At 50.3% G+C, this 14,447-nt stretch overlaps 1 protein-coding gene across 1 annotated transcript in view; it reads left to right on the top strand.

Annotated features, from left to right (window-relative positions):
- Nucleotides 1-14,447, top strand: part of Chst8 (carbohydrate sulfotransferase 8) — a 153,772-nt gene that overhangs the window by 81,600 nt on the left and 57,725 nt on the right. The window contains exon 2 of the mRNA XM_050119242.1: nucleotides 3,511-3,726. Within this exon, the coding sequence (XP_049975199.1) occupies nucleotides 3,597-3,726 (130 nt within the window). The 5' untranslated portion in view covers nucleotides 3,511-3,596. The remainder of the gene's footprint in view (nucleotides 1-3,510; nucleotides 3,727-14,447) is intronic.

The following is a 14,447-nucleotide window of genomic DNA, read 5'->3' as shown; positions in this document are numbered from 1 at the left end:
ACCCCGTGGGACCTTATTAGCCGTCTTCGCAGGTGTCTCGGTGCACTGAGCGTAATTTGTCCTTTCTCTCTTCTTCTTTTCTTCCTCTGGATTGGTTAGGTTGTTGTCGTCGCCTGACAATGCCCAACAGACAGTGTAAAGGTGGACAAGTTTGTCTTGGCTGCTGGTTTCAGAGAGTTCAGTCTCCAGTGGCCTTGTCCTGTGAGCTGGGATAGAACATCGTGGCAATGATCGCAGTGGTGGAGGAGGGCCTTGACCTGTTGGCAAACAGGAAGGGGAGAGAAAGAAAGGAGGAAGGGAAGAGGGGGTGGCAGCCAAGGAGCAGGCATTCCTACAGGCCCACTCCCCACTTGCTTCAGCTAGGTCCCCTCTTCTCATGTGTCTACAATGCCCCACCACCAGGGACCAATCCTTTGGGGGCCTCATCCTCTGTAAGAATTATTTTCCTGTCAGAGACCACCAGCTTTCGGTCTGGTTGGCCTGAGGTGTCCTCCTCAGGAGGCTGGCGTGGTCATAGGAAGCGTGCCGACATCATAGACGGTGAGCCATTGATGTAGATACCGGGATGAGTGAGGGCATGTGTGCCTCCTTAGGGCACCTGCTCCAGTCTACAGGTGGGGTGAGGGTGTCAGCTTGCCTAGAGAGCTGTCAACTGCCTCCTCTACCTCCCCTGCGGGAGTCTGTCCTCTGCTGTGCTGCAGAGGGTCATTCCCACCCAACCAGCTGCTTTCTAGGACCATTTGGTTTCCTCGGGGGCCGTGGCCACTACTCGTGGGCGGGGGATAGTGCCTGAGGATACAAAGATGAAGACAGGATACAGGCATCCCTGTGAGAGGGAACAGCCCCACCCATCCCTTCTGGGTCGCTCACACTCTCATTGCATCCGAAGACCAACAGCGATGAGCCTGGCACTGTAGGCCCTTCTTAGAGAAAGGACACCAGGGCACGCTCTAGGCGTCTATGTGGAAGGTGACTTCGTCTTTTAGGAAGTCATGAAATTTAAAAGATGCGTCTCTGGCTCTGTAAGACACTGATTAGACACTCAGGACAGTTCTACTACAGGGAACCCCAGCTGTACCCAGGTCTGAGGCTTGGGGATCTATGATTCTCCATCTGGGCATACTGTGAGCAAGGCAGGGTTCCTTATGTCACATCTCAGAGATGATAGGCAGCAGAAGTCCTTTTTTTTTTGGGGGGGGGCAAGGTTGTTGCACAGAGGTTGTGGCCTGCTTAAAAACCCCAGAGCAGGCTCTACCGATAAACTAAGCCCTGCTCATTTCTGCTTCCTAAACATAAAAGCTGGGAGGTCGTGGGAACCACCTGCTCTGCACAGTGCAGGGAGCCCAGCGCCAGGCGCGTAGAGGCCTGCGGCAGGTTAATTAAAGTTAACTGAGTGAAAAAATAATTACAGAGACCGCAGAGTGGAGAAACCCGAGCCTGGAATTTACACTCCTCCGTTCCTAAGCTTTTCTGAGAATCAATCTAGTCCTTGGGAATTCTTTTCTGGGCACAGAAAACAACAGAGATGGGCTTTATAAGTTTTGCTTTCCGCTTAAGGGTCTGTAGGCTGTACACAGAGAGACAGCAGTGTGTGCCGGGTCTTGTGGCCTTGGGTGGCATCAGCTTCCTTTGGCACTGCCCTGTGCTGGGGTGGGAAGATCTTTGCAGACTCCTTAGGTGGAAATAAAGGGTATCCTTTGGTTTGTGGACAGGCCTTTAATATAACCTAGCTCTGTTTCAGGCTTCCTGGCCTGGCCAGCATATGAGGCCAGCATCCTGCCATACCCTAATAGAGCTGTAGGGAAGGTCCACCACACCCTTCCTTATAGTGCTCTGTCAAACCCTCTGAAATGAAGAGCCAACATAAAACTTCCTCCCTATGCCCTCTGTCCTTCTAATTACCTCTTATGTGTGTGGGTGTTTTGCCTGCATGTGTCTGTGCACCATGTGCATGCAGTACCTATAGAGGCCAGAAGAGGGCACCGGATCCCTTGGAAATGGAGTTAAAGATGGTTGTGAACTGCCACGTGGGTTCTGGGCTCAAACCCAGGTTCTCTGAAAGAGCAGCCAGCTCTCTTAACCACTGAGCCGTCTCTCCAGCCCCAAGCTCTTATCTTTTGAGTTTGCTTCTCTGAAGTATTTTATCACAGCAATGGGAAAAGTGATTAGCACTCTGAGGCCATTTGTCCAAATATTTGGTGGGATATGAGTCCCTGCAGTTGTGTGGATGTGGGTAGAATATTGTGTGTGTCAGAGATCTACCTGCCTACGCCTGCAGCAGGTGTCTTGGGAACTTCCCCTCTTCTTACTTCTGCCTGGCTCACACAGTCTTGGCTTAGGCTCCACAACCTTCTGAAATAGCACCAATATTTGGGGAGTAGGTGTTCAAAGGCATGAATTTGTTGGGGACATCTCAGACTCAAACCATGGTGAGCTGTACCTGTCTGTTGAAGAAAATGTTGTGTTGGGTGGTGGTGGTGTGCACCTTTAATCCCAGCACTTGGGAATCAGAGGCAGGTGGATCTCTGTGAGTTCGAGGCCAGCCTGGTCTACAAAGTGAGTCCCAGGACAGCAAAAGTACATAGAGAAATCCCGTCTCAAAAAATAAAAAAAGAAAAAGAATAAAAGAAAGGATAAGAAAAGAAAAAATAAACCCCAAAATTGTTTTATTATTTTATGGGTATGAATGTTTAGCTTTTGTGTATGTCTGTGTATCATGTGCATGCAATGCCTGTATATGCCAGAAGAGGGCATCATAACTCCTGGAATGGATGGTTGGGAGCTGCCATGCGGATACTGGGAACTGAACCCTGGTCCTCTGGGAAAGCAGCCAATGTTCTTAAACATTGAGCCATCTATCCAGTCCTGGGTGTGCCTGTCTTGATCCGCAATCTGATCCAATTCAGGGCCATTTACTTGTACTCAGTGGAGGGCCTTCCTTCTGCTCTTCTGGTAGACCCAAGGTGAACAACTCACTCGTGCTTATCCCGAGTCTGCAGATGCCAGAGGAGCAAGCAGGGATGGAAGGCTGTGAGCCACCTCTGATGGGAACGATGTTTCCTGAGGAGCTCACAGCTGGGCAGGGCAGGTGGGCGGTTGTCACTGGTTACCATGTGTGACTGTCAAAGTTCTCACCACCCTTAGATGTCCCCAGGCAGCAGCGAGAGATTGTGTGTGTCTCTGTGGCTCTATGGCAGGTTTAGACAGGAGACCCTTGGAGGGTGCAGGACCCCATTCAGCCTCTGGAAGCTTCAAGAGGTGGGCAGGCATGGTGGTGCATGTCTGTAATCCCAACACCCAGGAGATTGGGGGGAGGGGATTATGAGTCTGGGACCAATCTGGGTTGCATAATGTGTCCCTGTCCAAAGGGAGGGAGAGAGGGAAGGAGACGGAGAGCTCCAGGGTGGGTTGGGGAATCCAGCGGCTGCCCTATTGTCGCTACAGTGATAGGGGCCACAACCTGCCCAGGTATCCTCCACTGAAACAGACTTCTTCCCTTCTGTCTCGTAGACCCCAGCCTGATGGATGTCTGGTGTAGATAATGAGGAAAGAACGTGCCTTTTACACCCAAGAGGTGACCCCGGAGCGTGCCCCGGATGACCCCACGACCTGGAACAATGCGGCTAGCCTGCATGTTCTCATCCATCCTGCTGTTTGGAGCTGCGGGCCTCCTCCTCTTCATCAGCCTACAGGACCCTGTAGAGCTCACCCCGCAGCAGGTTCCAGGTGAGCCCTGAGGTTGCTGGCTACCGTCCAGGCCTCGTGCAGACCTTCATGGTGGCCCTGGTGTGTTGGCACTGGGGGACAAGGGTCCTGGTCATTTTGTATTGTTTTTATTTTGAAACAAAGTCTGGCCTTGAACTTGTGAACCTATGTCATCCTCTTGAGTATCTAGGCTTATGGGTCTGTACCACCAGTCTTCTTTTGAAAATTTTTTTATTGTAGCAGGGTGTGTTGGAGCACACCTTTGGTCCCAGCTCTTGAGAGGCAGAGGCAGGTGGATCTCTGTTGAGTCTGAGCCAGCTTGGTCTATATAGCAAGTTCCAGGTCAGCTAGGGCTGTGTAGTGAAATTTCTGTGGATATATATTACATCAATGAATTAATTTGCTTATTGGGCGACGGGCATGCTGTGGAGGTCTGAGGACAGACAACCTTTAGGAGCTGATTCTTCCCTTTCATCGTGTAGTTTCTGGGGATTGAACTCAGGCTTGGGGGCAAACACCTGTCCCGGCTGAGCCACCCGTCTTCCCAGCCATCCCCAGCCATTGTCATCTTTTTGAACTCACAAATCCAGAGTGTGACTCAGTTTCCCTATCTAGCCCTGGGATCCCCTTTGAATCTGACCCCTCTGGCTTGGGACAGAAACTCAAGGGCATCCTGGCTTTGTGAGTCTGAGACCCGCTCCTACCACACCCCCATCTCTCTGTGCCCTGTGACCCATTAGAGCAGTCACTGTCTGTCTGCTGTGGGTGGTGGGGTACAGTGAGAGCAAGGTGTGGAGCAGAACACTTAGGGCAGACGGAACATGGGAAGAGGAGGTCTCCGGGGCTTCTGGTGCTTGATACGACGGAGCTGGCCGGCACAGGCGTGGGGCTGAGGCTGGAGGTTAATCTGCTTTGAAGGAAAAGGAAACCTGGCCTGGGCTTTCAGACCACAGCACTCGCAGAGGTCCCTCGTAAGGACTCCCAGAGAAGTGTTTTCTCCCCCAGGACACACTACTTTCCCAGACAGGATAAAGAGATGTGGAGGTCAGAGGTTTCGGCAGATGGCTTCCTGTGACACTCCAGCCTGCAGCCTCACACAGGGCGGATGCACGCCTGCCCTCCAGCCAGGATCTCTCCCCCCAGCTCTCCCCAGCTCTGGCCCCCTTTCTTTGTACCACCTCATTGTTTTGCTTCTGTAAACTGGAGCCTTGAACCACTATACAGTGGCCTTGAGCCCACATTGAAGGCTGGGGGCGGGGCGTCAAGATGGAAGGAAGAAACACACGTAGAGGCCAGAGCCCATCTGGACCAGGCAGCGGCAGCCAGAAGCCCTGCAGTAGCCCTGCGAGGGGGAGGCTCATCAATTACGCCTTTCATCACAGGCGGGGAGCGAGAAACAGGTTCAGTTGCAGGCCCTGGAAACAGCGGGCAAGCCACTGTGCTGACGCATGCCTGGGTCAACCCCTCCAGCTGGCGGCTGTCAAAAAGTGGGTCTGGCTGCTCCCCAGCCTCTGAGGAAGCAAGTGTGCGTGACTGCGCTGGCTCCTCTGGGGACTTTGTAGCCTCTCAGGAGCCTTAGGATAGCAAGTGACACTGAGTCAGCGCAGCTGGGTCCCACAGGACAGTGCCATCGCAGAGCAGGAAATTGGTCCCTGCGACTGTTTGTAGTCCTTTGCGAAAGGAAGCCAGGGAGCTTGAAGACTCTTGGATGAATTGTGCTATAGGCTTCTGGGGAACGCCTTTGTGTGTGCTTACAGTGCACAAACAGGCAGGATGTTCAGGTGTCTGGTGTCTGCACTGTGTGGGAGGGACCAGGGAGGAAAGGTGGAAGGGTATGTATGGTCTCCATCGGGGCCAGGGTATGGGTCCCTCTGCGGTTCATTCCTGGGACAGGTGATCTCTCGCCAGGTGAACATCTGCTTTGCTGGTCCTAGGGTATGCCCTGCCATGCCAATAATCAGGTGGCAGAGCGGAACCCTTAATTTCACAGGCACTGGATTCCCGCCCCTCCTTCCAGCTTGCTTTGCTCTGAAACAGCTGCTCAAGTGCACAGATGTGTGGATTACAGGTGGGTGGGAGCCACAGTACAGCTGGGAGCTCTGGGACAGAACGGCATGGCACGGTGGAGGGGCTCTTGAGCCTCACACCAGCAGGGTGTGAAGGGTCACGTGACGCTCGTGATGCGCATCTGCTGTGGTGCGCAGAGCCAGGTGAGGAGCATGGGCGGGTCTTCACTGTGACATACTATTGGCAGATGCAGGCTGGCCGCCCTCACGGGGCGCTATGTGCTGGGCAGCCCTGACGGTCTGCGGAAATCACACCAAGCGCAGTCATAAAACTTTAAGTAATGCTTACGTTACTTTCCCTGAGCGAAGTGGTCCTGACACGAGCTGTTTGTGTTGATTTGTTACTATTCATTTATTCCTTCCCTGTACTTCTCACAGCAGCCTAATTGTGATTCGGTACCAAGAAAGCAATATCAAAGTAATTTTCCACAACATTAGTTACAATTTTCTTCTGATCCTTCAAGTGAAACAACCCCATCCTGTTGGTGTCTCTGAGCATATAAACCTTGATTACATTTATCTGTTGGAAACCAGTGCTTACCGCGTGTATGCGCCCAGTCACGTGGTGGGTGGCCCCCAGGTGCCCCTGACCCAGCCTGGGAGTTTCCGTCCGAAGGCGCCGTAGGCTAGCAGGCTACCCTGTCGGCAGGAACACCAGAGAGACTAGAACACAGTTTCCGCACCGTGGTAGAAGCTTCGCTGAGACTTAAGGCGTGAGTTCTGTGGATTCAAGCACCAGGAACCCAGCTTGAGAAAGGGAAATGGAGTTCTTATGTGTGTGTGGTTCCTGGGATCTGACACGGATCGGGTATCACGGGCGCAGTTACTAGATGTTAAAAGAGTTACTAGATGTTAAAAGCATGTTGTTGTGGGTTGCTTTCTGTTGCTGTGATGATCACAATGTTGGGGTGCAAAGGGTCCATTTCATCTTATAGCTCCCAGGTCACATCTGTCTCTGAGGGAAGGTAAGCAAGAATTTCAAGGCAGAAACCATGGAGGAGTGCTGCTGCTTGCTGGCACTCTCTTCCTCCTACTTTATCTGACTTTCTCTATGCCCCCCCAGATGGCTCCGCCCATAGTGGGCTGGGCCCGCCTACATCGATTAACAGATTAACATTTAAGAAACCGCCTTACAGACCTTGGTCACAGGCTAATCTGGTGGAACAAGTCTCCAGGTAGGGTTCTCTCTTGCCAGGTGACTAGGTTTGTATCAAGTTGACAGATACAGTTAGCTAAGACACATCTTCTGGGGCCAGCTCGTCTGCCTCAACCTAACGAGGGCATTTAAACAAATCTTACAGAATTACCAGCTTTGGTAAAGGTGTTTTCTTTTTTAAGAGTGTTGTGTTTTACGTTAGCCCCTTTGAAGAAGAACTAAATCCATGACAGAAACAACTGCTTCAGCTCTTGTTTTCAGTCCATCACGAGTGGGGTGGGAGAAACATTGCAGCCAGAGCTCCAGGCAGAGACCCTTCCTATGCTGAGAGACAGGAAGCTGAGAACAGGGACTGAAACCGGACGAGGGTATTCCTGCTAAAATTCCATCCCCGGAGACACACTTCCTCTAGCCAGCCACACCCTCTACAGCCCTCAAGACCTTCCAAATGGACCATAAGCTGGGGACCCAGCATTCAAGATGCGCCTGTGGGTAACATCGTAGATCCAAACTATAATAGATAGGTACCCACTAGCCAACCTGCATTCTAAGATTAGATTTTCTTGTTTACTGGAGAATCCTACCTATCTAATTATAATTATTATCCAGTCTGCAAAATTGCCAGTCCTGAGGCCAGAGCTTCTGCCCCCAGTATGCTCACGTCTGTGGGGCTTATTGCTGTTGTTTCGCTTCCTTTATTTTTGTGACCATGTTTGCCATGTAGTTCAGGCCGGCCTTACATTCACAGCCTTCTTCTGTAGCTTCTCCCATGCTTGCCGAAATTGCCCAGTAAGGGAGAGTTGTTGTTGTTATTTATTATTATTATTATTATTGCAGTGCTAGGGTTCGAACCCAGGACCTAAAGCATGCTAGGCAAGCACTCTACCACTGAGCCACACAACCTGCTCAGAAATTCACTTCTTGACACAGGATCCACCCTTTCTCTTCACAAAAGGCCAGAACTGGGGATAATAGACTCAGCACAAGGGCTCTGGGGTCTTCGGAAGGCAGCATCTGCATTTGCTTGGGCAGACAATTTCAGTAGCTGCCTTTCTCTGTGAACTGAGTGTTATAGGGAATGGAGATTAGAACGGTAGAATGGCCCTGGGAGCCTCCCCCACCCCAGCACTCCAGCCTGACCAGGTCGGCCCCATCCCTCCCTCCAGAATGAGCCTCGGGAGCCCCCCCCCAGCACTCCAGCCTGACGAGGTCGGCCCCATCCCTCCCTCCAGGCTTCTCTCCCCAGGTCTGACTTTCAAAATCCACACCAGATATTGAACCAATTCACACATAAATATTTCAGTGTTTCTCAGTTCAAATGATAAGAAATTGATGTTTTTAACATTACTTCCAACCATCTTAGATTTCCTTAAAATTGTCCCACAGCTAAGTAGGCAATCCATGAGAATCTGAGACTGGAAAATCCAAAGTTTGGGATGAGCCTGGGCTACGTAGCAAGTCCCTGCATCAAAACAAACCAGGACTTGCATATCTAGTCAGTGCTGAGACTTAATCGTCTCATAAATGTAGACACTTGTATCTCTAGTGTCTCATCCAATATCCAGCTGCAGTCACACGTCACAATTGCCTGGTGAACACTTTAAGTCTCTCTCCACATCTAAGTTTCTCTCTTTTCCTATTTTTGAGACATCTCTCCAATCCCTGTGTTAGTTATGCCTGTGTTGCTGCTGCAAATGCCTTGCAGATACAATTTAAGGAGGGGGGCTTGTTTGGGCGCATGGTCTCAGTGAGTTTCAAATCATGACTGAGGGCGGAGCACTAGAATGCCTCTGTCCATAGCAGTGGGACTTCCAAGCAGTAACTACTCACCTCATAGTAGACCAGGAGTAAGAGAGAAGCATGTTTCCTCTAAAGCTCTTCCCTCGGGACCTGCATCCAAACCCAGACCCACCTCCTAAAAGCTCGACAGCCTTCAAAACAGTGCTGCTAACTGGGGATAGTGTGTTCAAAACATGAGCCAGCGGCGGAGGGCTTTTCAGGTTAAACTGTAACAGAGACCGGATACAGTTCCCAGTTGTTGTGCATGGGCAGAGCTGGTGGTCTGATGTGTGGGAGGATGAGGAGAATGGGGAGAGCAGTGTCTGGGGTTTCCAGCCGTGGTGGATGCATATGGAGGGTACCGTTTTCCAGGGTAACTCCGACAGGAAAGGGCAGGGGCCATGGCTTCTGTTGCAGGCTTAGGGAATCTGAGATTCTGGGTATAGTTGAATGTTTTTGTTGGGACCACAGGCTCCCTAGTAATAACACAGAGACTTATTAATTTTAAAAGCTTGGCCATAACTTAGGCTTGTTACTAACTTACACCTTAAATTAACCCATTTCTTTCAATCTACATTCTTTTACGTGGCTCGGTTACCTTTATTCTGGTACTTCCTCTAAAGCGCCTGGTGTCTCCTCTCGACCCCGCTCTTCTTCCCGGCATGAGCTTGGCCCTGAAAATCCTGCCTAGCTATTGGCTGGTTAGCTTTTTATTAAGCTAATCACAGTGACTACTTCACACAATGTATAGGAATAGTCCATAACATCGGGGCAGCATATAAGGAGGTGTCCTGTAACTTCTCTGACAAGGGCCTGCACACCCACAGGCTGTTGGGGGTTCCTTCTGCCTCCATACCCTCTTTATCACTCGAGGTTGGGGTCTTGGGGCCAGTGAGGTGTACAGGGCTGTTGGAGAGCCCTGCCCTGGAAGACGAGCTTCTGTCTCTGTAGTAGACACAGGCCTGTACTGGACGCTGCCCGTATTCCTTGTTGCTAAGGTTAGGATTAGGCTTCTAACCTGTCCTGGGACACAATCACCCCATCTGGGTTGCTGGGCTCGCCAGCTGGGGAAAGAGACCCATGTGTGGCTGTCTGTACAGGGACCCCACAAGGTCCAGCATTCTGAGGAGGGTGAGGGATACAAGTAAACGTGCCTGAAGGAAGACTGGGTGGGCTCTGCGTCCAGGAGCATACAATCTGGGGATCAAGACAGAGTCTTGAGCATTTCCCTAGAGGGCCCCTAGGGCATGTGGGAGAAGCATGGCCCTGTCCCAGAGGGGGCTAGTAGAGAAATAAACTGGTGTCACTCAGAGGACAAAGGTGGCTGTGAGTCTCGGCCTCCCAAAAGAGGAGGAGTCAGAAGGATTTCCTAGAGTCAACCTGCTATGGGATGTCCATCTAACTTCTCCAGCAGCCTGTGGTACTGCCCTCAGTGCGGGCATCCAGGTAGGCTTGGGGGCGCTCCATGGAGCTGGAAGTCTTTCTTCAGAGTACATGCTGCTTTACCCATGGTTTCTCAGCTCCAAACCTACAGAGCCAAAGTTGCAGTATCTGTGGGTCTGTCTGACTCTGAGGCTCCCGTTTATCCTCAATGACAAAACTGTGCTGGCTAAAACATGTGTGACCCTTGTTCTGGGTCTCACAGTACCAGGGGCATGGCATTCGGAAATGCCAGGTTCATCCGGTCTCTACAGAGACTACCCTTGTCCAGTTGTGAACTCTGGGAGCTCCAAATCCACAGAGCCCCAAGTGAGCCACAGTGGTAGCACTCCGGAAACTCTCAGCCAGTCCATCAAAGTGCAGTGACCCCCCACACCTGTGCCCCAGCACTGAACCCTGTGAACCCTGTCCTCTCAGAGCTGGGGTATTGAAATCCACGATCCTCCCAGGAGTGAGGAGCCAGCCCCCTCCTGTTTCCATGGAGCTGCGGCTCTCCTCAAACAGGTGGATTTTACTGGAATCCTCTGGAGTCTGTTTCCCCGAAGCCGTTTTCTAACGGCATTGCGGAACATCGTATATATTTCCTCTAAACCTTGTGAGGCTGACACATGCTTGTTGTGACTGTGAATATCAGAAGTGACATGTAATTGCAGTGATCCATCCTGTTAAGTAGCTGGCAATATATCATTGCAAAATCAGCCGGGCTGGGACTCTCAGATCCCAGTGTTTCTAAACAATAGACCTGTACCATCTTCAGACTCACCGAGCGCCGTCCACAGCTCAGCAGGGACACCTCACCCTCCCTTGTCTCACCTTTCTGGGACCTCAGAGACGCTTTTTCACTCTGGGGCAATTTACACACTTGGTCTTCAGTTCTCCAGGGACATCCCCCATGCATCATATAACCATAATGCAGCCAGGCTCTCCCAGTCAGGGCTGTGGGAGGGGAAACCAGGCCAGCTGTTCTTTCTAGGTTCATGAGGCCTTGCCATTCCCGATCCTTAGACTCAAGAAATCCTTGTAGATTCTTCCTGGGCCAGCTCAGTCCTCACTGTTCAGAGGAAGGAAGGAAGGAAGGAAGGAAGGAAGGAAGGAAGGAAGGAAGGAAGGAAGGAAGGAAGGCAGGCAGGCAGGCAGGCTGGCTCATGGTCCACAGCTAGTGGCACGCACTTGGGCGAGACTAGAAATACCAGTCCTTTGCCCAAGGCAGGCTCCATTCACGCTGTGTTCAATGCTAATTTAGACTGTGGTGTGAAGGGCAACCCTACAGCTGGGCAGAGGCCAGAAGTGAAGGCAGCGTGGACACAGAGCCCTCTGTGGCCATCAGTTAGTGCTAGAAAGAGACAGTCTTCAAGTCTTCCAGGCTGGCAGAGTTGGGGGCTTTCCATGGTGCTGGTGTTGGAGCTGTTAGTCGGGTTGTTTTGTTTTTCAAGACAGGGTCTCTCTGTGTAGCCCTAGCTGTCCTGGAACTCAGTCTGTAGACCAGGTTGACCTTGAGCTAGCAGAGATTTGCCTGCCTCTGCCTCCCTCCCTCCCGAGTGCTGGGATTAAAGGCGTGCACAACCACACCTGACATTAGTCCGTTATTTGTCACTGTGACCAAAATGCCCAGTAAAAGAGGAGGAAGGATTTATGTGGACAAGTTTTCAGAGATTTTAACACATCAAGGTGGAAGGATGTGGGCAGGACAGCTTACCTCATAGAGGCTGGGAGGGAGGAGAGAGCCTGGGTTAGCTGGTATTCGCTCTTGTTGTACCCGAATCTCCTGCTTATGAGGTGGGCTTCTCTGTACAGAATGGGGATTCCCTCCTTGGTCCATTCAATCAGCCTGTCAATCAAAATCAACCATCGGTGCTAGAGATGGCTAACAGTGCTTAGGGCTCTTGCAGAGGATTTGGGCTCAGTTTCCAGTGCCCGCAGAGCAGTTCTCAACTGCTTCTGGCCTCTGGGGGTACCTGGGCACACACAGTACATATATACTTACCCAGGAATACACACTTTATATATGCATATGTATTAATATGTTTGTATTATAGATTATGTTAACTATATATACCATTGTAACTGGGCCTGTTGGCATAGGTTTGTTGTAAGGAGGCCATTTATTTGTCCTGGCCTCTCAGAACTGAAATAACCACACAGAAATTTTATTAATTAAATCACTGCTTAGCCCATTAGCTCTAACATCTTATTGGCTAACTCTTACATCTTAATTTAACCCATTTCTGTTAATCTGTATCACCACGTAACAGTGGCTTACCGGCAAAGATTCTTTTTTTAAAAAATATTTATTTATTTATTATGTATACAATATTCTGTCTACATGTATGCCTGCAGGCCAGAAGAGGGCAACAGACCTTATTACAGATGGTTGTGAGTCACCATGTGGTTTCTGGGAATTGAACTTAGGACCTTTGGAAGAGCAGGCAGTGCTCTTAACCGCTGAGTCATCTCTCCAGTCCCTGGCAAAGATTCTAACTGGCGTCTGTCTCAGACAGAGTGTCCATGGCTTCTTCCTCTGCCTCTTCTTCACAGCATTTTGTTTAGTTTTCCCCGCCTAGCTCTGTTCCCCTATAGCTCTGCTATAGGCCCAAAGCGGTTCCTTTATTAACCAAAGAAGTCAACACATAGACAGAAGGACCTCCTACACCATGGGTTTATAATTCTAACTACTAAACTGAAGCAGGCAAATTGCAAGGCCTGGATTACAGAGTGAGTTCAAGGCCATCTTGGACAATTTAATGAGATGTCATTTCAAAATCAAGGGTAGCTGGGCTGTAGCTTAGTGGTAGAATCCTTGTCTAGCGTACACGAAGGCATGAAGCTCTAGGTTCAATCCTCAATACCAAGGTGGAAAAAAATCTATTTTAACAAATCGACTGTGGAGAAGGCTCAGTGATTAAGAGTGCTTCTGCTCTCTTAACTTCAGTTAGAGGACCTCAGTTCAGTTCTCAGTACCTAGATCTGGTGAGTCACAACCACCTGTAACACCAGTTCCTGGAGATCTGATGCACTCGTCTGGCCTCCAGGGGCACCTGCATCCACATACATTAGCCGAAATGGAAATAGAAATAAATCTTTAAAAATAATTAGCCATTGCATCCCATCCTTGAATTCTCCTGTGTATCCATGGAAATCCTGGTGGGCCTCCCTTCTTATACTTCCTGGGAGGCCCTGACTTTGGGGGACCCCACTGTGTCTACAGCTAGTCATTCTGTCCCATACTCTCTCCCCTGAGCCTAGACCATTCCTGTAACAGCTTTGGCTTCCCAACACCTCCTTCCTTCATGTGGTCCCCATGCCCTGGGTCCCCCATCCCCTGGCAGATGGGAATGTTCGAGTCATCCTGCAGAAGACCCCCCCCAGGTATTCAGCCAGCGCCTCACTTTCCTTCGGTGCCTTGGAATATGCTAAATGAAAAAATAATGAGCGTGTAGGAACTAATAACAGGAATCACCTAATTAAATTAGGAAACAGACATCATATTACTGCAATCTGAAAATTGATATTAATAGAAAACGGTCCCGGCATTGTTATGCTAAAGGTTCCTAGGGGTGGGGAAATTAGAAGAGAAAACAGAAGAGACGAGTGGGACAGTCGTGGCCGATAGACGTGTGACTTATGTTTGCAGGGAGCTACGGCAGAACGCTAAAAATAGAAGTCGGGTCACTGTGTGGGTCTCATGAACGAATGGACAGACTGGCTTTGAGAAACCACACAGCTACACATAGGTACAGGATGATAATTCATAAAACAATACAGTGTAATTAAGCCTCAGGATATGCAACAGTCTTGTTTTGGGGGTGCCAGGCTCTGACTTGGGCACCCTTGCCCTATGTGTCTTCACTCTGTGAGTTGCTAACCTCCACGTAGACTTTAAAGTAGCTACATAACATGGGAATCGACAGGCCTGGATTCTGACTCAACTCTGGGCATGGCCCATTCTGTCCCTGCCTGTTGCCTTAATGTTAGGGTCTGGGTCTTCTATTTTTTTATGTTAATCTTTTTTTCCCTCAAGGTCCTTTCTTGACAGAATGCTACAGATTTTGGCAACGTCTCAACTCCCTGATTGCAGGACCCACTGCTCTGGTAATGAGACCCAGGCCAAAGACACCTTCTGAAATTACAGTCCAACCAGGAGTCTGGTCCCCATTGTGTGTCGGCCTGGGCACAGACCCAGAGGGGCTGATGGTTCCGATGCCCACCCTGTCCCCAGGTGGCCTGGTTTTAGATTCTTTCCCTCACAGTGCCTCATTGTCCCCTCTTATGCAAGGGTGAATCAGACTGTTCTCATATGACAC

This window comes from Alexandromys fortis, unplaced genomic scaffold (genome assembly GCF_014885135.2).
Source record: "Alexandromys fortis isolate MF-2015 unplaced genomic scaffold, M_Fortis_MF-2015_v1.1 scaffold_140, whole genome shotgun sequence".
NCBI classification, from domain to species: Eukaryota; Metazoa; Chordata; class Mammalia; order Rodentia; family Cricetidae; genus Alexandromys; species Alexandromys fortis.
This window is presented reverse-complemented; position numbering and strand designations above follow the sequence as displayed.